At 37.0% G+C, this 26,561-nt stretch overlaps 3 protein-coding genes across 5 annotated transcripts in view; 1 reads left to right on the plus strand and 2 right to left on the minus strand.

Annotated features, from left to right (window-relative positions):
* The window catches only part of CCPG1 (cell cycle progression 1), a 39,749-nt gene extending 38,825 nt beyond the window's left edge, over nucleotides 1–924 (minus strand). The window contains exon 1 of the mRNA XM_077881178.1: nucleotides 852–924. The gene's annotated coding sequence lies outside the window, so the exon portion shown is untranslated. The remainder of the gene's footprint in view (nucleotides 1–851) is intronic.
* DNAAF4 (dynein axonemal assembly factor 4) overlaps nucleotides 1–26,561 on the minus strand; it is a 95,270-nt gene that overhangs the window by 18,539 nt on the left and 50,170 nt on the right. Inside the window, exons 7-10 of one of the 3 annotated variants that reach the window (XM_077881180.1) lie at nucleotides 25,209–25,362; nucleotides 23,845–23,950; nucleotides 21,417–21,545; nucleotides 2,787–3,108 (exon numbers count right to left, since the gene is read on the minus strand). In XM_077881180.1, the coding sequence (XP_077737306.1) occupies nucleotides 21,436–21,545; nucleotides 23,845–23,950; nucleotides 25,209–25,362 (370 nt within the window). In that variant the 3' untranslated portion in view covers nucleotides 2,787–3,108; nucleotides 21,417–21,435. Of the gene's footprint in view, nucleotides 1–2,786; nucleotides 3,109–21,416; nucleotides 21,546–23,844; nucleotides 23,951–25,208; nucleotides 25,363–26,561 lie in introns of those variants that run through there. The other 2 variants (XR_013370312.1, XM_077881181.1) reach the window with 2 other exon arrangements.
* On the plus strand, nucleotides 461–15,158 carry PIERCE2 (piercer of microtubule wall 2). The gene is made up of 3 exons (XM_077880416.1): nucleotides 461–847; nucleotides 940–1,410; nucleotides 14,640–15,158. The coding sequence occupies exons 1-3, from the start codon at nucleotides 461–463 to the stop codon at nucleotides 14,985–14,987; spliced, it is 1,206 nt and encodes a 401-aa protein (XP_077736542.1). The 3' UTR covers nucleotides 14,988–15,158.

Below are 26,561 nucleotides of genomic sequence, written 5' to 3' on the forward strand. Positions count from 1 at the left end.
GGATGTAACGTTACTCGTGGAGGCAAATCTAAAATTCGCAAGACTCCCTATTCCAGATACAAGAAAGCTCCACTTGGTTTTTACATAAAGCAAATGTAAAGCAGGGCAAATTTCACCCACTCAACAAAGTACCGTAATTGACGGAGTTCGTTAAAATTTCCGCTCCCGATGGCAGAGCTGGATTCGTTAAACAAAGGTTAAGTAGGTAGCGCATACAAGGAACTGCGTGGAAAGCTGCTCCAGAGGAGTCACCTATTAGGAAGACCACGCTAAGATGGGCCGGCGGAGGGGGAAAGGATAAGGACGATCTGACCCGTCAGCCTGGCGTCTAAGTAGAAATCTCAGCTGCATTATTTAATATTTAATCTTTCTATTCCTGGCATCACGGGGCTCAAACGTCACCAAAAAAGATGGGCCGGCTGAGAAACCCGGCCGGGTGACGCACATAACATCTTACCATATGGATTCTAACCCACCAAGACCAAGAAGAGCCCAGGTCAGCCCAGGGAAGGAAGGAGGGTCCCCCGGGCCATCAGCTCCCCCACTCCCCTGGCACATCGCTCGGGTAAGCGAGCAGGGATCAGAGGCTGCAAGACCTCCCGACCCGACACCACAGGGGTCGGCGCAAGCCCGGGGGGCTGCGGACTCGAGCTCAGACACCTCCCCCGCGCGCGCTCCCGCCAGGAGTCGGCGCCTCCTCCGCCCCCGGAGCAGCCCCAGCAGCAGCAAGCGGAGCCTCACAGAAGACCCCGCCCCTGCCTCCGCCAGACCACTCAGCTGCGGATGCCGGACGGTCCCCGACAGGCGGCCGCGACTCCTCTCGCGGGCTTCCAACCCGCCTAGGGCCGTACCTGAACGGGCAGCGCCACCCCCGACCGACTGTGTTGACTGTCGCGGCGGCGGCGGTCACAGCTCCGAGCACAGTGACGCCTCTCTTAAAAACAACAACCTGCTCGCAGGCGTCCGCAGCCGGGAGGCGGCGGCCGGCGGGGCGCCGCAGCGCATGCCGGAACTCGTAGTCCCGCCAGCTCCTCAGGTCCCGCGCCGGAGGAGGCAAGAACTACTACTCCCAAAGACGAGCGCAGCCCGCCGCGGCTCGGCTGCCGGAAGCTGGGCGGGGCGACAGCGATCCCCACAACATCCGGGCCCCGGCCCCTGAGTTGCTCCGCGGCCGGTTGCTATGGAGACGGGCTGCTACTACCTCTCCAAAGGATTCGCGGTTTCACCTCGGAGGCTGCTCTCTGGATTAGGCGGATTAGTCGATACCTATTGATCCGGCGGACCGTTGACATTCTCTTTGCTGCTTTAATTGGGTGTAGTAAAAACCCTGCGCGTTCGCTGGTCTTGCCAACCGCTGCCGGGAAAGACTGCGTTTACGGAAAAAATAAAGAAGATACCGAGGATGACCGAGTACGACTGGGTGGGTTTGGGTAGAGGGCTAAATGTTTTTGACAGTTCTTATTCCTTACTATAAATTTGGAGCACCTTGTACCGCCACTCGCCCCACCCCCCCAAAAATACATTCCTAGGCAACCACTGGGCTACACAGATGTAAATGTGCATCGCGTTGAGCCAGAATTGCCCCTGAAAGTATACAATTGGGGATGCTGTGCAACTCGTACCTCGTTGAAAACAGCGGTGATGGTGATGGCTTTAAATGAGGACGTGCCTTGTTAATTTTACATTTTCTTACACTGTGCCTTGTTCAAAAAGGACAGGAGCAGAAAAAAAAATATGGTGCACTTGTATTCACTCTTGGTGGAAACGTAGAAAGTTAAGGTTTAAGGTTAAAGTTAAGGTTCTTTTCCCCAGTTGTGGCCAAAAAAAAAAAAAAAAGAATTAAATAAGAAAAGCATTAACAAGATTAACGAGGCAGATGATGGGGCTGAGAAGATACAAAAAGGTTCCTCAAAATTAGACTTTCGGAGGGTGTTTTTGTTTGCTTTTGGTGTTGCTATGGTTAACATCGCCTGTGACACACCACCAAAAACAAAACAAAACCACGATTTTTAATTTTACAATTACACCTTCCATAAAGAGCATTTTTATTATATCTAAATGGCTTGTTCTTGTTTATCTTTTTTAAAAATGTGTATGTGTTTATAACAGAGAAGTCTGAAAAGTGACAGTGGCTTGGCTTTCTCTAATTCCAGGGGAGCCTGAGAACTACATTTGTGAGAAAGCTAATACCATGTCTTTGTAGATTTTTATTCTTTTCAAGGCACTTTCATAGTCTTAATTTTTTAAGACATCAATTTCAAAGGAATCATTTAAAATTAACTTTTTTTATCCTTAAGTAAATAATATTTGCTGATCCTGTGTGTAAACTGACAAAGCATTTGAAATAATCCTTTTATAATTATTTGAATTAGGCTGTTTGGTTTTTAATTGTATCTAATTTGAACTCCACATTTTAAGAATATCAGATTTGAAGAGAGTAAAACCCAAATAAGAAAACTGCACTGAGGCCTATGACATAAAGTAAAAGCAGTGAGTATTTTGTTTCTAAGTCTGTAAACATTTTTTAATTATCCTGGAAGTCAGAAAGATTCTGGTAGACACATTTCCAGATTGTGTGGTACAAATTATGCTAACAGAGTTTATCAGCTAATTCGTCTTCTGTTTTGGCTAGATTTGGTTTACTGTATTCCATTTTGGGCCAAAGATAACCAGAATGTAGTAGAAGGTGATTGATGAAAGAGAGTCCTCTGTGACTGAGGTTGCCCTGGCAACCTGACTGGGTGTCCATAAAGTAAGTTAGGGTTGGTACTTTTTCCTACAAGTCATAGGGCAGCCACCTTCCACTCAAGAAGCTTTCCCTCTGCTCCAGAAACCTAGACTTTGAGAAAAGCTGATCTGTTGAGAGATACCATTCGATTCTGGTGACTTCCTATTATTATCCAATGTCTGCTCTTGATGTTTAAAACAAATTAATAGGCAACGAAAAAAGTAGTAGCAAGATCTGATGAGTTCTACTTCCAGCTTTGCCACCTCCCTTCAAGATTATGAATATGAAGTATTAGTAAACTGTACTATACCAATGTAGTGTTATTAACCTGCAAACTTCAGAACTGAATCCTGGAACATCATCCATATGCATTGAGGTACCTGAAAGGAAATGGTAAAAACTAATTCTATTTATATAGCAATTTATCACTTACAATTTTCTTTCATTTTATCTCCAGAACAATAAGAACTATGGTAGTTTTTTTTTCTTTTTTTTCTTTTTATTATTTTTTTAAATTTTTATTTATTTATGATAGTCACACACACACAGAGAGAGAGAGAGAGAGAGGCAGAGACATAGGCAGAGGGAGAAGCAGGCTCCATGCACCAGGAACCCAACGTGGGATTTGATCCCAGGTCTCCAGGATCACGCCCTGGACCAAAGGCAGGTGCTAAACCGCTGCACCACCCAGGGATCCCGCTAAACCGCTGCACCACCCAGGGATCCCGGTAGATTTTTTTCTTTATCAAGTTTTGTTTTAACCAATTTACAGATGAAAGAGGTGAAATCATGGTAAGGTATTGGAACCTAGGTCACAGTTCCTGCCCAGTGCTACTCCTCCAACACTCAAATCTGAACAAAGGAAAAGAAAGTGGATTAACTACTTCATATTTACGGAATAGAAATCAGCTTTCAAAACAGATTAGGTCCCTGACCTTGAGAAACTTAACTTTGCTGAGACATTAAATTAAATAACCCAGGAATTCAGAATGAGCGAGGTTATGCTAAAGAGGGACCTGACTAATCTGACCCAAATGTGAAACCCAAAAAAGGTTTAAATCCTTATTTAAATCTGACACAACAGCTCTGTAAACATTCTAATCTTTATTCTAGAGTGGGAGACATTGAGATTATATGTTACTGGTATTAAAGATTTAGAATTTATAAAGGGCCTCAGCCACATGCATCACAAGTATCCATTCTAGAATTTTCAAATAAAAGGCACTTTAATGCATATAAACAATCTATTTAATACCACCTCAAAAGATCAGTTACAGTACCCTGCAAACCACCTAGAAGCGATTTAGATATAATAATGTAACCTTTGATCTGGAAGGATTTAGGTCTTAAGTATTCCAGAAGCTGCCAAATTTTTTGTTGTATTTTTAAGCGATTCTTATCACAAATCAGAGACCTTATCATGAATAAATCTATATTCCTTTATGCTTTATGAATAACAAAATCACTTAGTTCTGATAAAAAGAAAACCAGGGGCTAAGGTGGAATCACTTGCCCCCAGGACAGCAAACCAACACTTAATTGCAGTATCAACCTCTCCAGGAGTGAAATTTTAAGCTAATCAATCAGAAATTTTCTATTAAGCACCAATAAGATGATCTGTCACCTGGGCCTGCCCTCTTCCCCCCCCAAAAAAAAAAAATTGGGGGTAATCTGCATAACAAGACCCTCTGTCCTTTGCCCTAAGGGAAGGTGACCTTGTCTAAAACAATTTTTTCTTTTTTAAGTAAATTCAGTTATTTAACATATAATGTACTATTACCTTCAGAGGTAGAGTTCACTGATTTCTCAGTCTTATATAATATCCAGTGTCCATTACATCACAAGCCCACCTTAATGTCCATCATCCAATTACCCCATCTACCCATAGCCACATGCCTCCAGCAACCTTCTTTGTTTCCTATGATTAAGAGTCTTTAAAAAAAAATAAAAATAAATAAAAAAAAAGAGTCTTTCAAGGCTTTTCTCCCTCTCTGATTTCATCTTATTTTTACCTCTATTCCCCTATATATCCTTTTGTTTCATAAATTCCACATACAAGTGAGAACATAATGATAATTGTCTTTCTCTGACTTATTTCGCTTAAGCATAATATCCTTTAGTTCTGTCCACATCATTGCAAATGGCAAGATTTCATTCTTTTGATGGCTGAATCATATATATATATATATATATATATATATATATATATACATATATACATATATATACACACACACCACATCTTTATCCATTCATCTGTCCATGGACATCTCAGCATTTTCCACAGTTAGGCTATTGTGCACATTCTGCTATGAACACTGGGGTGCAAGTGCCCCTTCAGATCACTACATTTGTATCTTTGGGGTAAATAGCTAGTAGTGCATTTGATGGGTCAGTCATAGTCACTCTATTTTCACCTTCTTGAGGAGCCTCCATAGAGTTTTCCAGAGTGGCTGCACCAGCTTGCATTCCCTTTCTCTGCATCCTCACCAACATCTGTCCTTTCCTGACTTGTTCATTTTAGCCATTCTGACTGGTGTGAGGTGGTATCTCATTGTGGTTTTGATTTGTATTTCCCTAATGTTGAGTGATGTTGAGCATTTTTTCATGTGTTGTTGGCCATTTGTATGTCTTCTTGGGAGAAATGTCTGTTCATGTCTTCTGCCCATTTCTTGACGGGATTATTTGTTCTTTGGGTGTAGAGTTTGATAGATTCTTTCTGGATTTTGGATACTAGCCCTTTACCTGATAAGACATTTGCAAATATCTCCAATTCTGTCTTTTGGTTCTGTTGACTGTTTCCTGTACTGTGCAAACACTTTTTGTCTTGATGAAGTCCCACTGGTCCATTTTTGCTTTTGTTTCCCTTGCCTTTGGAGATGTGTTTAGCAAGATTGCTGTGGCCGAGGTGACAGGTTGCTGCCTGTGTTCTCCTCCAAGATTTTGATGGATTCCTGTCTCAGAGTTAGGTCTTTCATCCATTTTGAGTGTATTTTTGTGTATGGTATAAGAAAATGGTCCCGTTTTATTCTTCTGCATGTGGCTGTCCAATTTTCCCAACACCATTTGTTGAAGAGACTTTTTTCCATTGGATATTCCTTACTGCTTTGTTGAACATTAGCTGACCGTAGAGTTGAGGGTCCATTTCTGGGTTCTCTACTGTGTTCCACTAAACTATGTATCTGTTTTTGTGCCAGTATCATGCTTACAATGACAGCTTTGTATTAGAGCTTGAAGTCCAGAATTGTGATGCCACCAGCTTTGGTTTTCTTTTTCAGTATTCCTTTGGCTTTTCGGGGTCTTTCCTGGTTCTGTACAAATTTTAGGAATATTTGTTCTAGCTCTGTGAAAAAGGTTGATGGCACTTTGGTAGGGATTGCACTGAATATGTAGATTGCTCTAGGTAGCATTTTTGATAATATTCATTCTTCCAATCCATAAGCATGGAATGTTTTTCCACTTCTTTGTGTCTTCCTCAATTTCTTTCATGAGCATTCTATAGTTTTCTGAGCACAGGATCCTTTGCCTCTTTGGTTAGGTTTATTCCTAGGTGTCTTACAGGTTTTGGTGCAGATGTAAATGGAATAGACTCCTTAATTTCTCTTTCTTCTGTCTCATTGTTAGTGTATAAGAATGCGACTGATTTCTGTGCATGATTTTATATCCTGCCACTTTGCTGAATTCCTGTATGAGTTCTAGCAATTTGGGGGTGGAATCTTTTGGGTTTTCCACATAGAGTATCATGTCATATGTGAAGAGTAAGAGTTTGACTTCTTTGCCAATTTGGATGCCTTTTAGTTCTTTTTGTTCTCTGATTGCTGAGGGTAGGACTTCTAGTACCATGTTGAATAGGGGTGATACTGGATGTCCTGCCATATTTCTGGCCTTAGAAGAAAAGCTCTCAGTTTATCCCCATTGAAAATGAAACTCAATGTGGGATTTTATATGACTTTTATGATACTGAGGTATGCTCCCTCTACCCCTACACCGTTAAGAGTTTTAATAAAGAGAGGATGGGGGGATCCCTGGGTGGCTCAGCGGTTTAGCACCAGCCTTTGGCTCAGGGCGCGATCCTGGAGTCCCGGGATCGAGTTCCGCGTTGGGCTCCCGGCATGGAGCCTGCTTCTCCCTCTGCCTGTGTCTCTGCCTCTCTCTCTCTCTCTGTCTACATTGAACAAATAAATAAATAAATCTTTAAAAGATAAATAAATAAGGAGAGGATGCTGTACTTTGTCAAATTCTTTTTCTGTATCTACTGAGAGGACCATATAGTTCTTGTCCTTTCCTTTATTAATGTAGTATATCACATTGATTGATTTGTGGATTTTGAACTACTCTGCTGCCAAGGAATAAATCCCACTTGGTTGTGGTGAATTATCCTTTTCATGTACTGTTGAATCCTATTGGCTAGTATTTTGGTGAGAATTTTGGCATCCACATTCATCAAGGATATTGGCTTGTCTCCTTTTTGGTGAGGTCTTTGTCTGATTTTGGAATAAAGGTAATGTTCGACTCATAGAAAAAGTTTGGAAGTTTTCCTTCCATTTCTATTTTTTGGGACAACTTCAGAAGAATAGATATTAATTCTTTAAATTTTTGTTAGAATCCCCTGGGAAGCTGTCTGGCCCTGGACTCTTGTTTGTTGGGAGATTTTTGAATACTACTTCAATTTCCTTGCTGATTTTGGGTCTGTTCAGGTTTTCTCTTCCTATTTCAGTGTTGGTAGTTTATATGTCTCTAGGAATGCATCCATTTCTTCCAGATTGCCTAATTGTTGGCATATAGTTGCTCATAATAGGTTCTTTGTTTGTATCTCTTTGGTATTGATTGTAATCTCGCTTTCTTTCAAGATTTTATTTCTTTGGCCCCTTTCTCTTTTCTTTTTCCTAAGTCTGGCCAGGGGTTTATCAATCTTATTCATTCTTTCAACCAGCTCCTAGTTTCATCGATCTGTTCTACTGTTCTTTTGGTTTCTATTTCATTGATTTGTACACAAATCTTTTTTTTTTTTAATTTTTATTTATTTATTTATTTATTTTTGATTTTTGCACAAATCTTTATTAATTCTCTTCTCCTGCTGGCTTTAGGCTTTGTCTTCTGTTGTTTCTCCAGCTCTTTTAGGTGTAAGGTTAGGTTGTATATTTAAGACTTTTCTGGGCAGCCCAGGTGGCTCAGCGGTTTAGCGCCACCTTCAGCCCAGAGTGTGATCCTGGAGTCCCAGGATCGAGTCCCACCTCCGGCTCCCTGCATAGAGCCTGCTTCTTCCTCTGCCTGTGTCTCTGCCTCTCTCTCTCTCTGCATCTCTCAAATAAATAAATAAATAAATAAATAAATAAATAAATAAATAAATAAATAGTCTTTTTAAAAAATAAGACTTTTTTGTTTCTTGAGAAAGGCTTGTATTGCTATATACTTCCCTCTTAGGACCACCTTTGCTGCATCCCGAATGTTTCAAACAGGTGTGTTTTCATTTTCATTTGTTTCCATGAATTTTTAAAATTCTTTAATTTTATCATTAACCCATTCATTCTTTAGCAGGATGCTCTTTAACATCCATGTATTTGAGTTCTTTTCAAATTTCCTCTCATGGTTGAGTTCAAGTTTAAAAGCACTGTGGTCAGGGATCCCTGGGTGGCTCAGCAGTTTAGCACCTGCTTTTGGCCCAGAGCCTGATCCTGGAGCCCCAGGATCGAGTCCTGTATTGGGCTCCCCGTGTGGAGCCTGCTTCTCCCTCTGTCTGTGTCTCTGCCTCTCTCTCTCTCTCTCTCTGTGTGTGTGTGTGTGTTTGTCTCTCATGAATAAATAAATAAAATCTTTAAATTAAAAAAAGCACTGTGGTCTGAAAATATGCAGGGAATGATCCTAATCTTTTGGTACCAGTTGAGAACTGATTTATGACCCAGTATGTATTCTATTCTACTCTGTATGTACTTGAGTATAATGTGTATTCTATTGCTTTAGGATGGAATGCTTTGAATATGTCTGTGAAATCCATCTTGTCCAGTGTGTCATTCAAATCATTTGTTTCCTTGTTAATCTTCAATTAGATGATGTCTATTGCAGTGAGTGAGATGTTAAAATCCCCTACTATTATTGTATTATTATCAATGTGTTTCTTTAATTTTGTTATATAATTGGCTGCTCCCATGTTAGAGGTATAGATATTTATAAATGTTAGATATTTTTACTGGATAGACCCTTTTATGATGATATAGTGTCCTTCCTTATCTCTTATTACAGTCTTTGGTTTAAAATCTAATTTGTCTGATATACGGACTGCTACCTCAGCTTTCTTTTGATGTCCATTAGCATGATAAATGGTTTTCCATCCCCTTATTTTCAATCTGGAGGTGTCTTAGGGTCTAAAATGAGTCTCTTACATACAGAATATCAATGGGTCTTGCTTTTTTATGCAATATGATACCCTGTGTCTTTTGATTGGGGCATTTAGCCCATTTACATTCATAGTAACCATTGAAAAATATTAATTTAGTGTCATTGTATTAGTGTAAAGTCATTGTTTCTGTATAGTCTCTGTTCCTTCTGGTTTGTGTTACCTTAAGCTCTCTCTTCACTTAAAGGATCCCCTTTAATATTTCTTACAAGGCTGGCTTAGTGATCACAAGTTCTTTTAGTTTCTCTTTGTCCTGGAAGCTTTTTAATCTCTCCTTCTATTTTGAATGACAGCCTTGCTGGATAAGTATTCTTGGCTACATCTTTTTTTCATTTAGCAATCTAAATATATCATGCCAGTCCTTTCAGGTCTGCCAGGTCTTTGTGGATAGGGCTGCTGCCAGTCTAATGTTTCTACCTTTGTAGGTTATGGACCTCTTGTCTGGAGCTGCTCTCAGGATTTTCTCTTTGTCTCTCAGATTTGCTAGTTTCACTATTATATGTCAAGGTGTTGACCTATATCCTAGGTATATTTTATTTTATCTGTTTGTTAGAAGAAACTACATCTCAAAATTGTAAAGAAAGGAAAAAATATATATATATATACAAAAATAAAATACATTGAAAGATTAGAATGTAACTGTAAAGATGAAAATTTAAAAAGACTTTTTTAAAAAGGGAAAAAAGAGAATATGATCAGACAAGTGAAAAGAACAGAGCAATACATAGATTCTGGGTGTATTTGGTCTGTTGGAAGAAACCATATCCCAAAATTGTGAAGAAAGAAAAACATATATATACAAAAATAAATACAATGAAAGGATCAAATGCAACTGTAAAAATGAAAATTAAAAGTGACTGAAAAAAAGTTGATAAAATAAGAAAGAGGTTGAAAAGGAAAGAGAAAAAAATAAAATGAAAAGACTAAAGAATCATGAGGAAGAAGCCATAAATTCTATATACTATTTCCTCTGTATTGGAGTGGTAGAGTTCTCTGTGAGCAGTGAGCTTGGAATTAGCCAAAGGTTCTGGCTGACCTTCTGTAGGAGGAGCCTGTTGCGCTTATTCTCAAGTGACTTTGCCCCTGGTGGAATTCCACCACCCTTGCCAGGGAGCCAGGCTAAATAAGTGGCTCTGGATTGCTCTATGTGGCTTTTGTTCCCTGAAGGTTTTCGAGCCCCTTTAGAGGATAAAAATGAAAGTGGTGGCCTCCCAACCTCCAGCCCCAGAGTTGAAAGCTCACACCCCCACTCCTCAGTGTGCCCTCAGGGAGAAGCTGTCAATCCCTCCCGGCTCTCTGGCCTCCATCTGCACTCCATGCTCACCTAATCTGCAACCCAACGTTTCTATCTCAGGCGCACGACCTCATTTCAAGTCTCCAACTCTGCAGACTCTGCAGTGCGCATCTGCGCTGCTCCTCCTGAGGGAGGGGAAGGGTCTTGCGGTGGTTCTGCCACCCCCTGGGGCCCTGCACAGAGACTGGCTGCCCAACTACCACTCTCTGGTTCACCGTTTATGGCAACCCCAAGCTGAATGCCTACTACAGGCTTGCTCACTGCAGCCAGCTTCCCTAATTCCTGAAACAATCTTTTCTTTTGCTAGGAATTTATCCTTCCTATGAAAACCTTCCATTTTGTACCACTCCTCCAAGCTACCCTCCACTTCCTGGATAGGATGCTGCCTGAGTCATGAAAAGCCAATTAGATCTTCAAATTTACTTGGTTGAATTTTGTTTTTTAACAGTTGCTATTGTTACATTTGGAAGGTCCTGATATTCAAGTCCTCAGATTAGGAAACAAAACAATCTAGTCCATCTCCTTTATTTTATATTTATAGACAAGGAACTTGAATCCTTGTGAAATAATTTCATCAAATTCACAAAGCTATTAGTGCCAGTATCAGAACACAGAACTGGTGACACCTAATAGGTTCTTTTTACAACTCTTAGAGCAGAAGATACACAAATACCAACAAGATTCCCAATTAGTCTGCTTGACATGTTCTTGTATAAACCATGCAAGTATGATTATGGCCCTCTCTTTCCCCACACTCCTTTGCCTATCTCCCAAAGGCCTTTAACTCCTGACCATGGCTTAGCCACATCTTTCATAACAAGTGTGTGTAGCCCAGTACTCACAGCCTTATGTAGGGATCAGCAGCTTGAGCATTACCTGGGAATTTGCTAGAAATGCAGAATATTGGCCCTACACCAGACCAGGGGCAGAATCTACTTTTTAACCAGATTCCTGTGTATTTTATATGTACATAAAGGTAAGAGAAGCACTGTACAAGAGAACACTACTATGGACTTCTGGTTCCAGATAACTTCTCAGGGTTATTGATAAAACACTTAGTAAAGTCAAAAGAATGAAGTGGGCTTTAAAGGTGGCTAGGTCAGTAGTTCTATCAAGAGAAATATTCATAAAATAATGATCTAATTCCCAAGAAGTAACCAATGAAGTTTTTCTGAGGCCAAAGATCAAGGCTCTGAGCTCAAGATATTAAGACAATAGTACAATAAGTACCTCAAACCTTTGTCAATTAAAATGTCAATCTTTAAAGAAATGGATGGTTAACCTGGAGAACTTGAGGAAAAAAGACCAGCAATTTCATCTCTAACACCTGTTTGCAATAGGGTAATTTACAATAAGAAAAAGACTTTTTCCCCTTATGCAAATGCAGCAGTAAAACAAGTGCTCTTGGACTGGATTTTCAAGAAGATCCAAAAGATTTCTCAAAATTGTTTAAATAAATTCTTCTGAAAAGTTACTTTGCCTTGTGTATGTCATTAAGGCAAAGCATGAGAACATAGTATAACAGTCTATGATACCACTTCATTTTATAAACTATAAATTTACAAACTTTATAAATTCTATGGAATAAATGGAGTCTCTAGATGATATCCAAAAGAAGAAATAATCCAGGCTCCCTTATTTTACAAATAGGAAACTGAAGCATAGAGCATCAGACTTATCCAAATTTTCACATTCCTGGCAAGTTTAGAAGACTACAACCTGGGTCTCGTAACTCCAGTGCTCTTTTCGCTAACCTTAATTCAGATTTTTAAATCCCTTATCCACAGAAAACTACTTTCATAAAGTTTATTAAGGATACTCTTCAAGTAGAACATTAATAGTTGACTGAAGAGTTGATTGAATATGGTTTTATATTGTCCTCCTTTGTCAGAGGGTTAAAAATACCTTTCTCCTAGTTTGTTTCTTCTATAATGTGATTTTTAATCAGTATGTAATTCATTTGAAGTTTATTTTGATAATATTTGAAGCCAAAGATCTATATTTTTAAAAATAGGTAGCTAGTTTCCCAACATCATTTACTGAGTTGGTTCCTTATATGTTTGTTTTCCATAAAATAAATTGTAAGGCTTAGGAATTTTGTATTATTCATCATTACATTTCCAATATCTAACAATGTGTAGCACACAGTAAGTACTCAATAAGTATTTGCTGAATTAATGAATGAATGAATAAGTTTATATAGTCTGTTCCATTTGAATTCTTTTATCTTCATTAACAAAGCTTGATGTTTTTAATAGACTTGACATTATGAAGGATAAAGCATATTATGTGCACATGTTAGGAAGCTACAGGCACTTTTGCATACATTCTTTTTAATATCTCGCTCCTTCACATCCCCGAATAGGTAAATTATTTGTATTTTAAATATTTATATATTAAAATTTGTAGTAAATTGTAGTAAACACCACCCAAGTGTTTGTCCAGAAACCTAGTAGTCATCCTTGATCTGTCCCTCTTCACCACGACCCACAATCAATCACCAGGTCTTGTGAATTCTACTTCCAAAATATATTTCAGATTTATTTCTCTCCCTCTCTATACCACCACCCTACTATAGATCATTGTCATCATCACTTGTCCTTCTGTAGCTCCTTTCTATATCCATTCAAAGCGCTAACAGCAGCCAAAGTAATCATACTAAACTTGTTCCTTAATGACATGCATCTCCTTAAAATCCTTCAATAGCCTTCTATTGCTTTTAACATGAAAATCCAGATTTTTAACAGAGTCAACAAGACCCTTAAGATCTGGCCCCTGCCCTTGTATTCTCATCTCAAGCCATTTTCACTCTAACTTATTTGACTTTGGCCTCGCTGAGTTTTTCTTTATTCCCACTTCTGTCTTTTCTGTCTTAGATTCAGTGACACTCACTAGAATGGCCTTTCTTAGCCCCCATACTAGGTTAGTACCCCCTAGAAGTTTTCATAAATATCTTGTATTTTTTCCCTCCATAGCACTTACCACAATTGTAATTATTAGTTGTGTAATTATTTGCTTAATGGTATGCCCACAAGGCTAAAATCCCTAAATGTTTATTTTGTTCTCATCTCATTCTAGAATTCAGCAGTATGTCCTCTTCTAACTATGCCTTATTACAGATTTTCTCCAAGATTTCCAGATGTTTTGATAAATTCTCATGATTCTAATACAGGATTTTTAAAAGCTATCTTATACATACTTTTGATAAGTTTGCTTTGTACAGAGATTATGTCACTTAATGACAACTAGCCACTGCCCTCAAGAGAACAGAATTTCCAAAAAAGTGAAGTGGACGTGCTTTTTTGTTTTGTTTTCTTCTAGCTTTACTGAGATATACTTGACATATAACAGTGTATAAGTTTAAGGTGTATTACTTGATTTCTTGTAGGTATGTATTGTAAAATCATTACCACAATAATTACCTCACATAATTAAAGTTATTTTTGTGTTGAAAACATTTAAAATCTACTGTCTTAGCAACTTTCAAGTATATAATACAGTATTGGTAACTCCGCTCATCATGCTGTACATTAGATCCCCTGAACTTATTCTTCTTATAACTGGAAGCTTGTACTCTTTGGCCAACCCCCCTACCCTGGCAATCGCCATTCTTTGGGTTCCCTTTTCTTCACATCCTCACCAACCCTTGTTATTTGACACTAGCCATGCTCACGGGTGTGAGGTGATATCTCATTGGTTTTTTAATTTGCATTTCTCTGATGATTAATGATGTTGAACACCTTTTCATGAATCTGTTGACCATCCGTATATCTTATTTGGAAAAATGTCTTTCAGGTTCTCTGCTCATTTTAAATCAGATTGTTTTGTTAGCACATTGTATGAATTCCTTGAATATTTTAGATATTAGCCCCTGATCAATATGTTTTGCAAATATTCTCTCTCATTCCACAGGTTGTCTCTTCATTGTGTTGATTATTTCTTTTGCTGTGCAGAAGCATTTCAGTTTGATGCAGTCTCACTTGTTATTTTTGCTTTTGTTGCTTATGCTCTTGGTGTCATATCCAAAAAATCAATGCTAAGAACAACATCACAGAGATCTCCCCTGTGTTCTTTTCTAGGAGCTTTGTGCTTTCAAGTTTTATATTTAAGTAACTAATTTTGAGCTAATGTTTGTGAGTGGTATAAGACAGGGTTGGTGCTAACTTTGTTTTTTTTCCCCAAAATTTTGTAATGGAGAATGATTTGATGTGTTTATATTTCAGGACAAGAAATGTGCTTCAGCTTCAGATTCAGGCACAGAAATGAAACCTGAACAACTTCCTCCTTGTGTGAACCCTGGCAATCCTGTGTTTTCATGTATGTTGGACCCAAAGACACTCCAGACAGCCACCTCACTATCAAAACCTAAGATGATTATGTATAAAACCAATTCAAGTAATTATGGTGAATTTTTACCTATGCCACAATTTTTTCCTTGCAATTATACTCCAAGGGAGCAAGTATTTTCAAGCCGTATCAGAGCTACCGGATTTTATCAAAATAACTCTCTAAATGCTGCACCTGACAGAACAAGAACCCTTGATTTTCCTAATCTTCAACACACTCTATGAATATATATTCCTTTGCATATTTAAGAGAAAATATATTCAGGAAAGATGAGCTTTAAATCCAAGGCTAGAATACCTAACTTGGAATTTAAAAGTATTTTAATTTGGTAAAGAATACCTTTAAGAAATAAAGCATTTAAAAAAAAAAAGAAATAAAGCATTTGAACTGGTAAATGATAGTGACTTCTTAAATAAAAATGTGTTCAAAATAGAAAAAAGTAGACACATTTTAGTGCATTTTGGTTTTATTTAGTGTTCTCCAAAAGTTTAAAAAGGCTTTCAGGATCTCAATTGTCCACTGAGTATATTCATTAAGACAAAGGAATATAGGAGCACTACGAAAAAAATTGAATTAAGCAAGAACATCTAGTAATTTCCCACTTTTCTATTATTTCAGCTAAAGGCTTAGAACCTGGGGGAAATGTTAGTTTCCACTGCTAGGCTAGTAGAAGAGAAGTCTTGTTATTCATTCATTCATTTTGGCAAATATTTATAGAATGCCTGTTTATGACAGGCATCATACAATACAAATAGAACACAGAAATAAAAGACAGTATCTTTTATTAGTTTCAATGAACTGTATTTTAGGGGACTGAGATTAGCAAATTAGTAAATGTGATAATTTATGTAAAATATGCAAGAGGTCTTTCAGACACAAAGACAGATTACTCAAACTGAGACAAAGGACATCAGGAGAAGCATCTTGGAGAAGGTAAAACCAAAGGAAAGTTCAGTTCAGTAAGAAGAAGCAATACATAATAAGAGAACAAAGATGCAAGAGATGTGGTACATTTCTTATAAATGCAAATAATTTGATATATCATTAACACAGTGTGAGCAGTGGTGGATAAGAACTATACTATTCTTCAAATTCTGTAATTCCTCTGTATACAGAGATTTATTTATTTCAACTGCCATCTGTTGAAACCACACTTTAGTTTGAGTATCTTTACTTGAAAAAAATCACTGTTGGTTTCAGGTTCCAGATACTAATATCGAATTAGAAAAATAATCTTGTGAGTTGCTAGGGCATCAGAAAAGTTGGATCTTATGTTAACAAAAAAATGGTTTGATGTGAGGAAATAGCTCAAACTCTGCCTCATTAAATTTTTCCAAATACCTCAAGATTTTCTATTTGATAACACAAGCAAAAACAAAAATTAGTTTTGTTCACTTCCTCTAAAACATCAAAAATCCTGGAACTGTACAAGATATCCAGATGAATAATGCAAATTTAAAAATTTGAGTTTAGTACCTTTTTCTCCACAAAATCTGTTATATAACCTGTTTTTCCCCTTTGTTGAAGGTTCTCAATTTGTGGCAAGGGAGGTCAACTTTTCAATATTTAGAATCCAGATAATAATCTAAAGTTTCTTACTATGGCAGGTGGTGAGGCCTTTGTTTTGTTGTTGCAAAAATTCTCAGATAGGCTATGTCTCAGAATTAAGCTCATTATCTGGGCCATTATGTAATCATTCAGGGCCTGTTAAAGTCCAGGGATATTCTAGGCACTAAGGGCCTACCCCGATGGAACTTAGATTCTAGTATACTCTAGTAGGAAAATAAAAGACCCAAAACCATATGTATAGATATATATGTGTTTAAGTATATATACATGTTTACATACTGTAAATATGTTTACACATGTTATACATGTTTTATATACATATAGGCATATATTTACATTTATACATATGTATAAGTATGCATATGTAAATTATGTATACATAATTACATATGAATATATATGCCTGCATATACATATAAAACATGCCAAGTGATAAATATGGAGAAAAATGAAATAGGGTTGGGGGAAAGGGAGTGCTTGGGCAAAGCATTGTTTTTGGTAGATTGGTCAGGGAAGGTCTCTGATAAATTGATGCTTGACCACACCCATGAAGCAAGTGAAGGAAGTATCTGGGGAATGTAGAGCAGTTGTGAAACAATTGAATTTGTGGTCTGGTGTTCAAGGGAGAAGCCCAAGTTGAATACGGTCAATTTGAACAACAACCACACAATGAAATTATCTGAAATGATGAGACCCAATAGGACTATAAAATATTCATGGAAAAGAGACCTAAGGACTAAACTCTAGGGAACTCCATCATTTAGAAGTCATGGGAATGCAATGGAATTGGCAAAGAAGTCAAACTCTCACTCTTCACAGATGACATGATACTCTATGTGGAAAACCCAAAAGAGGGATCCCTGGGTGGCGCAGCGGTTTGGCGCCTGCCTTTGGCCCAGGGCGCGATCCTGGAGACCCAGGATCGAATCCCACATCAGGCTCCCAGTGCATGGAGCCTGCTTCTCCCTCTGCCTATGTCTCTGCCTCTCTCTCTCTCTCTCTCTCTCTGTGACTATCATAAATAAATAAAAAATTAAAAAAAAATTAAAAAAAAAAAAAAAAAAAAAAGAAAACCCAAAAGATTCCACCCCCAAATTGCTAGAACTCATACAGGAATTCAGCAAAGTGGCAGGATATAAAATCATGCACAGAAATCAGTCGCATTCTTATACACTAACAATGAGACAGAAGAAAGAGAAATTAAGGAGTCTATCCCATTTACATCCACACCAAAACCTGTAAGACACCTAGGAATAAACCTAACCAAAGCGGCAAAGGATCCTGTGCTCAGAAAACTATAGAATGCTCATGAAAGAAATTGAGGAAGACACAAAGAAATGGAAAAACATTCCATGCTCATGGATTGGAAGAATGAATATTATCAAAATATGCTACCTAGAGCAATCTACATATTGAGTGCAATCCCTACCAAAGTGCCATCAACCTTTTTCACGGAGCTAGAACAAATATTCCTAAAATTTGTACAGAACCAGGAAAGACTCCAAATAGCCAAAGGAATATTGAAAAAGAAAACCAAAGCTGATGGCATCACAATTCTGGACTTCAAGCTCTAATACAAAGCTGTCATCGTAAGCATGATACTGGCACAAAAACAGATACATAGATCAATGGAACACAATAGAGAACCCAGAAATGGACCCTCAACTCTACGGTCCGGTAATGTTCAACAAAGCAGTAAAGAATTTCCAATGGAAAAAAGTCTCTTCAACAAATGGTGTTGGGAAAATTGGACAGCCACATGCAGAAGAATAAAACGGGACCATTTTCTTATACCATACACAAAAATACACTCAAAATGGATGAAAGACCTAACTCTGAGACAGGAATCCATCAAAATCTTGGAGGAGAACACAGGCAGCAACCTGTCACCTCGGCCACAGCAATCTTGCTAGACACATCTCCAAAGGCAAGGGAAACAAAAGCAAAAATGGACCAGTGGGACTTCATCAAGACAAAAAGTGTTTGCACAGCACAGGAAACAGTCAATAGAACCAAAACACAACAGACAGAATGAGAGAAGATATTTGCAAATGTCTTATCAGGTAAAGGGCAAATATCCAAAATCCAGAAATAATCTATCAAACTCTACACCCAAAGAACAAATAATCCCATCAATGAATGGGCAGAAGGGGACACTTAGCTGGCTCACGGGTTGAATGTTCGCCTTCAACCCAGGGCGTGATCCTGGAGTCCCGGGATCGAGTCCCCCGTCGAGCTCCCTGCATGGAGCCTGTTGTTAGCAAGAATATTGCTAAGTTGGTTTAGCCAGAATCCCCACCATCGATTTTTATCACTTTCTCTTTTTTTTTTTAAGATTTTTTATTTATTTATTCATGAGAGACACAGAGACAGAGAGAGAGAGAGACAGAGAAACAGAGAGACAGAGAGAGGCAGAGACACAGGCAGAGGGAGAAGCAGACTCCCATCAGGGAGCCCAATGCGGGACTCAATCCCAGGACTCCAGGATCATGTCCTGGGCTGAAGGCAGGCGCTAAACCATTGAGCCACCCAAGGATCCCTATCACTTTCAATATCTGACCAAATTCTTCATCCCCCACAATCCCCCAGATGATACTCAGTCATCCTCGCCTGCCTTCAGCAAGAATCCAGTTAGGTCAGTTTAACCAGAATCTCCCTACCACTGATGTTTCCTCTTAGTAATTTTCCATCCACTTACAACCCCAACCTCCACCCCCAACTTGCTCCTTAGCTATCAATCATTACTTGTCCATTGTCCATGGAACTGACCCCAATTCTATACTAGAGTCTCCTATCCTATACTGTAGTAGGCAGTAGTTCCCAAGTGGAATCTGTTTTTACTGCTGTAACTACTGTCCAGCTCCTGTCTTCCCTGACTCTAGGAAACCAGGACAGGATATGTTTATATAAACGTATGTGTTTACTTTCCATTAAGCTATTTGATAGCATTTATTTATTAGGACTGATATTATTATTTCTGTCAGTAAAGAGCTAAAATGTATAAAAGAAAAATTACACCAAACCTGGTTTGGGAAAAACCATTTTTGCTTGATGTAATTCACAAACCTCTTTCTGGGAAGGGAAAAATGAGTGTTCCTCATTAAGTACTTTAATGAGACAAAGACAAGTTTCATGAAACTGGTTACCCATCTACCCTAGCTGACTCTCAAGTGACTATCAGTCAAAGGACAAGTGATACATTAGAAAATATTATTTTTTAAAATTAAGTCTAACAATAATTTCCTATTCCTATATAGCATCCACTGCAAAAATGGGCTAGTCATGATCTTTCCTTTGTAATAAGTATTTTGATACAGTTTTGATATTTATTCATAGCCAAATCTGTCAAAATTTTATCTTTAATAAACAGATATACTTTGTATTTATGTATGGTAATCACATAGTAGTAGGGGATTAAAGATCCCTTTAGGCAGTTAAAGATCCCTTTAGTTTAAATTTCTGTAACCGCTACATTTAGCTTAATATCCACTTGGTATCTTAAAATTAATTTCAATCAAATGATTGACATTATGAAAAAAAAACTAAAGGACTACCATAAGAATTTTTACTTATCTTTTATTCATAGGCCTTAATAATAATTGGCACTAAAGGAGATGGGGAGTGTTGAATTTTAACTCTGTCACTACTTCAATCTAAGACAAAAGTCCCTTGCAGACTAAAGGAGATTGCTTAAAAGAGGTCAAGTATTTTGTGAATACAAACTCATCTATTGCGATAAATAAAGTCCAAGATTTTACTTAGAGAACAGGATCAAAAATATTAATAATTAGTTAAGATTAGCCCTTCTATTCCTCCAAGGATAGATCTTTTGCCCCTAAGACAGCTATTGGGCCCAGTCTTTTGGTGGGGGGAGGGGGAGATGGGTGGAGGATGATAATAAGAAGAGCCTGAAGAACCACTAGGTTGGTTAACATTTTGAATATCAAACTGGTATTTGACACACATGGAGACCCATCTTTACTTTGGTAACGTTTATTTTTAAAAATAAAAAAAAACAAACCAATGTTGATTATAAGAGAAAGCAATCCTGCCTTATTAGAAGTTCTATTAACTGGAAAAGGCTGCTATGTAAATTGTCTAAAGTTGCTTTATAAAAGTAAAACTCTCAAGGTTGCTGAACTAGGATACCCAAACATATTCAAAAAAGTATTGTGTTGGGGAAAAAAAAGGAAGAATGAAGCTGTTTTATGGTCCATTTGAATGATATCAGATGTCATTCATCTGTCAAATATTATAAAAACTTATTCCTAAAAGTTGTCTTGTTTTTCTAAAAATCCTGTAAATACAATTTTGATAACTGCTATATACAAAAGGGAAGCTGTACTATTTTTGCTTAATGTTTGCATCATCACAGTGGTACGATCCAATTCCAGTATCATAATATTCTGTGCTAATTTCACCCTTTGCTGTCTTTTTCTTTTTCCTGTTGTACTTGAAGGTACTAGAAAACATCTCATTAGAAAACTTACCTTCACCAGATAGTATGAAATATGATCAATGTTTTGGGGAACACTACATATAGTTAAAAAATAAGGTTTCCTAAAGAGTTGTGTTGCTAGATTGAACTGGTCTACCCTCCCACAACAGAAGATGGAGAAATAAAGGTTTTGTGCATTGAATTCTAAGTGAACATCAGTACTGATTATACTAAGGTAAACCATTCAATTAAGTAGTATATTTAATTTAAAAAGTTATAAACATGGTCCTTCATTTTCAAATTTTACCTTGTCAAAAATGAATCAGTAATGTCCCCATACTTGTCACATCAAGAAATATTTTGTTAGTTATAAGGGCAAGCTGAATTCAGTAACAACAACAAAATGTGTATGTAATTAATCTATGTATTGAAGAACAAAGAATTAAATCATTCTTAATTTGATTTACTTATACAGAAACCATTCAAATCAAATATTTAATTTTTTGTAGATTTATAATATTTTGTCCTCTACAGAACTAGAGAATGAAAAAGAAAGTGATTCTGTACAATCAGCCATAATATTTACAAAGATTTCTAATGCCTCCAGTTATTTTTGAAAAACTTAAAACAATATCTAGTACAGTACCTAGTTGCTTCAGCAGTCATTAAGATTTTACTTCTGTTCCTTGAATTATTTTCCGAATCTTCTCAGCATCATTTTGTACAATTTTGTTGGATGGATCAATCTTAAGGGCAGCTTCATAATCCTGTAGGCCTATATTTAAATAGTAATGATGGTCGATAAAATTAATATCTTATAAATACTTGTGTTATATGGAGGATATTTTTTAATAAAAATAACCACTAAGAACATGGTTCAGGACAAGTATCAAGTTTTAAATCAGATTCTCATTTTCGCATATGTGTCTCTATGTAGTATTTCCAAAAGATTGCATAAATTTTTCAGTGATTTCAGGAATACTTACACTCATTACACTCAGGATTTAGTAAGAAGCAATTCTGTTTTGTTTTTTTTTAAGATTTTATTTATTTTTTCATGAGAGACAAAGAGAGAGAGGGGCATGAGACACAGGAGAAGCAGGCTCCATGCAGGGAGCTCGATGTGGGACTCAATCATGGGGCTCCAAGATCACACTCTAGGCTGAAGGCAGATGCTCAACTGCTGAGCCCCCAGGCATCCCAATTCTGGGGTTTTTGAAAAAATATTTTTAAATGTATTTAAGTAATCTCTACACCCAATGTGGGGCTCAAATTCATGATCCCAAGATCATGAGTTGCACACTCTTTGGACTGAGCCCTCAAAGCATCCCAAAAGCATTTATTTTAAATTCAAGTACAAATAAACTAAGAGTATAAACTCATGAAAGCATAAACAGACTCAATAAAACTCACATATATAAAGGACATTTTTATTACCTCATTGAAAAAGTAATAAATGGCATCTTATTTGGAAATTCCAGACTTAAAAAAATCATTTTGGTAGACTCAATCCATACTTTATATAATTCATAGACTACAGTTTGTGATTTTTTTATAGATACATCTGCAGAATTCCTTTGAGGAAAATTGGTTTAAAAGGAAAGCATTGTGGACTATTTGTTAAATACACATAAATGAGTCTAAAGCTTTACCAAGATAAGCAATGAGAAAATTTCTTTGAGAATAAGGAAACTTGAGTACCAAGTGCTACTGATTTGCCAAAACACTTGAAGAAAATCACTTAACTTCTCCAAGCCTCCATTTTCTCATCTTTAAAATGAAGAGTACTTTTAGCTCAAAAAGTCTATGATGCTATAATTTCTAAAGAATGCTTTAAAATGTTTTATTCCTGTCTTGATAATTTTTAACTTCGTGAAACTGGATAAGAGACTTAAAAGAAATGGATGGGAACATAAATCTAATTTGGATACTTTGGTTAGAAAAACCTCCTAAAAATGTCAGAAACAAGTTTAAGGGCAGCCCCGGTGGCTTAGCGGTTTAGCACTGCCTTCAGCCCAGGCGTGATCCTGGAGACCTGGGATCAAGTCCCATGTCAGGCTTCCTGCATGGAGCCTGCTTCTCCCTCCCTCTCTCTCTCTCTCTCTCTCTCTAATAAATAAATAAAATATTTTAAAAAATTAAAAGAAAAAAGAAAAAAAGAAACAAGTTTAAAAACAAAGTCAGAGGGACCCTGGGTGCCTCAGCGGTTGAGCGTCTGCCTTTGCCTCAGGGGGTGATTCCAGAGTCCTGGGATCGGATCGAGTCCCACAGTGGGCTCCCTGCATGGAGCCTGCTTCTCTCTCTGCCTGTCTCTGCCTCTCTCTCTGTGTCTTTCATGAATGAATGAATGAATTAATGGGTAAATAAATAAATAAAATCTTTAAAAAAAAGTCAGAAATAATAAAACCTTTTAGACTAGACCATTCCTTGGAAAGGCATCATAAAGGAGTATGCCTTTAGGCCTTGAATAAAAGAAAGTTGACTGGCCCTCTGGGTAAGGAGGAATGGGAAGAACATCAAAGATAAAATGCCGACTACCACAAAATTTTGCCTTTGGAGCAACATGAATAACTGAAAATGGTCCCTAAATACATTAAAAATGAAAAACAATTAAAAAATAAATGGCTTCTATAAACAATGAGGCTGAAACCAAACTTGGTACAGTCTCACAAATATAAGCAAATTATCATACAATGTGGTAGATCAGTTGTTTCTGAGCTCATATGTGTGTCTGTCTATATGACTAAAGCAGTTCATTTTAAATTTCTACTATCTCCTAAGTGACTCATTTATAACCTTTATCACACATCTTTCCATAGAAAAGTTGTCTGGATACTACAGCATTTTCCTAAATCTAAACTTGTTCACATCTTGTTTTAACTCCCTTCTACAACAATAATTTTTTAAATATTTCAAAATCATTTTTAATTTTGTCAGATAAATTGCAAAGAATATATTAAGTGCTAAAAATATAAAACAGTAGAGTTCTAAAAAGTTATTATCTTAAATAATCCCAATAATACTTCTTTTTGGAATATAAATTGGAACTAAAAACATTTCTATCAATTTCTTACCTTCTATGTACAATTCTAGTTGACAGAATGCTGTCCCACGTCGTATATATGCCTTCATTCTTCCATTAGCATTGTCTGGAACAGGTGGTGTCAATAATTCTAGTGCCTTACAAAATAAAATAAAGACAATTTACTAATTCAAACTTGAGCAAAAACATGATAAAATCTTAACTTTAAAACAAGCCTCTAGCCTCACCCACTGAAAGTTTGAAACTAACTAGCATAGAAATTTATCAAATACTTCTATTTATGTTGAACAATTTAAAGAATTCCTCAGTTGTTCTGATACAATATTCATACCCTTTCTCCCAAAGTGATGATTTGGTATAACTGTGAAACCTCTACAGCTTTACCTTTATTAACAGAAATGATTAAAGAATATTGGAGGTCTTTATATTCAAATTGGGTGATCCAGTTTATTCATTTATTCGATAAATATTTGTGCACAAAATTGTGATAGTAAAGGGAAAACTGGATCATAAAAATATTGTCAGATCTTTCAATAGCTTAATGAGATCAAAGTATGAGGATGTGGTTATATCCTTCATATTTTCAAACTCAAGGAGCCACATAAGAGATTTGGCACGTGATTTTCCCTTAAAACAGGTTACTCTGACATGGGAAAAAAAAAAGAAAAAAACTAGATGTTTAAGATAATGACATGATATTAATAATGAAATTAGGATATAATAGGTTATTCTGAACACTGGGAAATTATTATAGCGCTATTCTTCTATTGTGTAGGTGGTAGTGATAGCATGAAAACACCAAGTTTTCCTTCTTCAACCTTGCATTAAGTCTGCAAAGCTTTACTAAAATAAAGGGTAAGCACAAACTGACAAGCATTTACTAATTTCCTTGTGAACTTCACCTGATACACTGAGGCAATATAGTACCTTGAAGTCTCAAAAAAAACAAACAAACAAACAAACAAAACACCAAAAAACAAAAAACAAAAAACACCAGCTCCTTGCCTATTCAAAAAAAAAATCTTTCTTCCAGTAAAAAAAAAAAACAAAAAAACAAAAAAAAACCCATAACAATTACATAAATTTATTCAATTACATAAATTTATTTTTTTTAATTTTTATTTATTTATGATAGTCACAGAGAGAGAGAGAGAGGTGCAGAGACACAGGCAGAGGGAGAAGCAGGCTCCATGCACCAGGAGCCCGACGTGGGATTCGATCCCGGGTCTCCAGGATCGTTCCCTGGGCCAAAGGCAGGCGCCAAACCGCTGCGCCACCCAGGGATCCCTCAATTACATAAATTTAAAAGAAAAAAGATTAAGGGCATCATTTAAACCAATAAATAAGAGAGTAACAATTTTAAAGCACGATATATAAATAAATATATATCTATACCTTAGAAGAATCTTCAATGGCCTTGTGTAGGTTTTTTAGTTTTAGGTGGCAAGCAGCACGATTCAAATATAACAGTGGAATCTTGTTATTTAGTCTTATGGCTAAGTTGTATGCATTAATAGCTGCCAAGTAGTTTTCTGTTGCAAACAATTTGCTAATGAGACAAAAAGAGAAAAGGAAAACAACATAACATTGAAATACAAACACAGAAATAATATCTAATGATATTAGGCAGAGGAGATGGCATACCTCCCTTTTTATCCTCTGTGTAATGGACTTCATAGACTGCACTGACTCCACCTTTCCTCCACGTACATCAGCATGTAATCTGAAAGGGACTGACCTCGACCCCAACTCCAAGGGTAATCATCTGTAGTTTAAACCAATAGGCATATTTCCATCCTCTTGACCGTAATGATTGGCTTGGGAGAGTTTTGTGACCTAACTTGATCTATTCAGAATGAAACCTATGACTTTGTTTCCAAAGTTGGAGAATGAAAAATTAGGAAAATTCCTCTTGCTAGATACAAATGAAGAAAGCACAGAGCCCAAAACTGTTGGTGACCATGTTTAACACCATGGAAACACCATAATTAAGCTGGAATTATGAAAAGAATAAAAAAGGCAGACAGAAACGGAGTCCTTAGTGTTATAGTTAAGCTGCTGGATCAAGCTTTACTTAAAATGCAACAAACCTTTAACTTTTTAGTTATATAAACCAATAAATTCCTTTTAACGTGGAGCCAGTTTAAATTTGTATTTTTTTTTTTTTTTGGTTACTTGCAAACAAAACCATCTAATAGATCAAATCTTCCAAAATTCTCTTCAAATAGATGTATCTAATTAAAATATTTAGTTAAAATGTAAAGTGTTTTTTATGAAAATTCTTGGAATTCTGAAAAATGCATAAATATAAGGAAAATAGAAAATACCAAAAATAAAAGTACCATATAACACTTTGCATTCATTTCCAGTTGCTTGTACTGCATACTGTACAGTTCTAGAACATGATACCATCAAAAGTAAAAGCACCCAGTAAATCATTAGTAAAAGGGAAGATGACACCACTGTGACATCTAACCTAAGCCTGACTCAAGTTTAAAATAACTTGCACACACTGGAAAAGCTAATTCTCTGGTAACAGTTTACGTTTCTGAAATGCCTCATACCAGCCAGGATATTTCTGAATGAAAGTTAACAGAATCCCAACAAACTGGCTTAAACAAGTAAGTAAATAAATTATCTCACATTTAAAAAGTCCAGAGGGAAAGGCTACATGCCCACTGAAATCAGCCGCTTGAGGATGTTATCCTAAGGCCTAAGGTTCCTTCCATTTCTCCATTCTACTGTACT

This window comes from Canis aureus, chromosome 32 (assembly GCF_053574225.1).
Source record: "Canis aureus isolate CA01 chromosome 32, VMU_Caureus_v.1.0, whole genome shotgun sequence".
Classification (NCBI taxonomy): domain Eukaryota; kingdom Metazoa; phylum Chordata; class Mammalia; order Carnivora; family Canidae; genus Canis; species Canis aureus.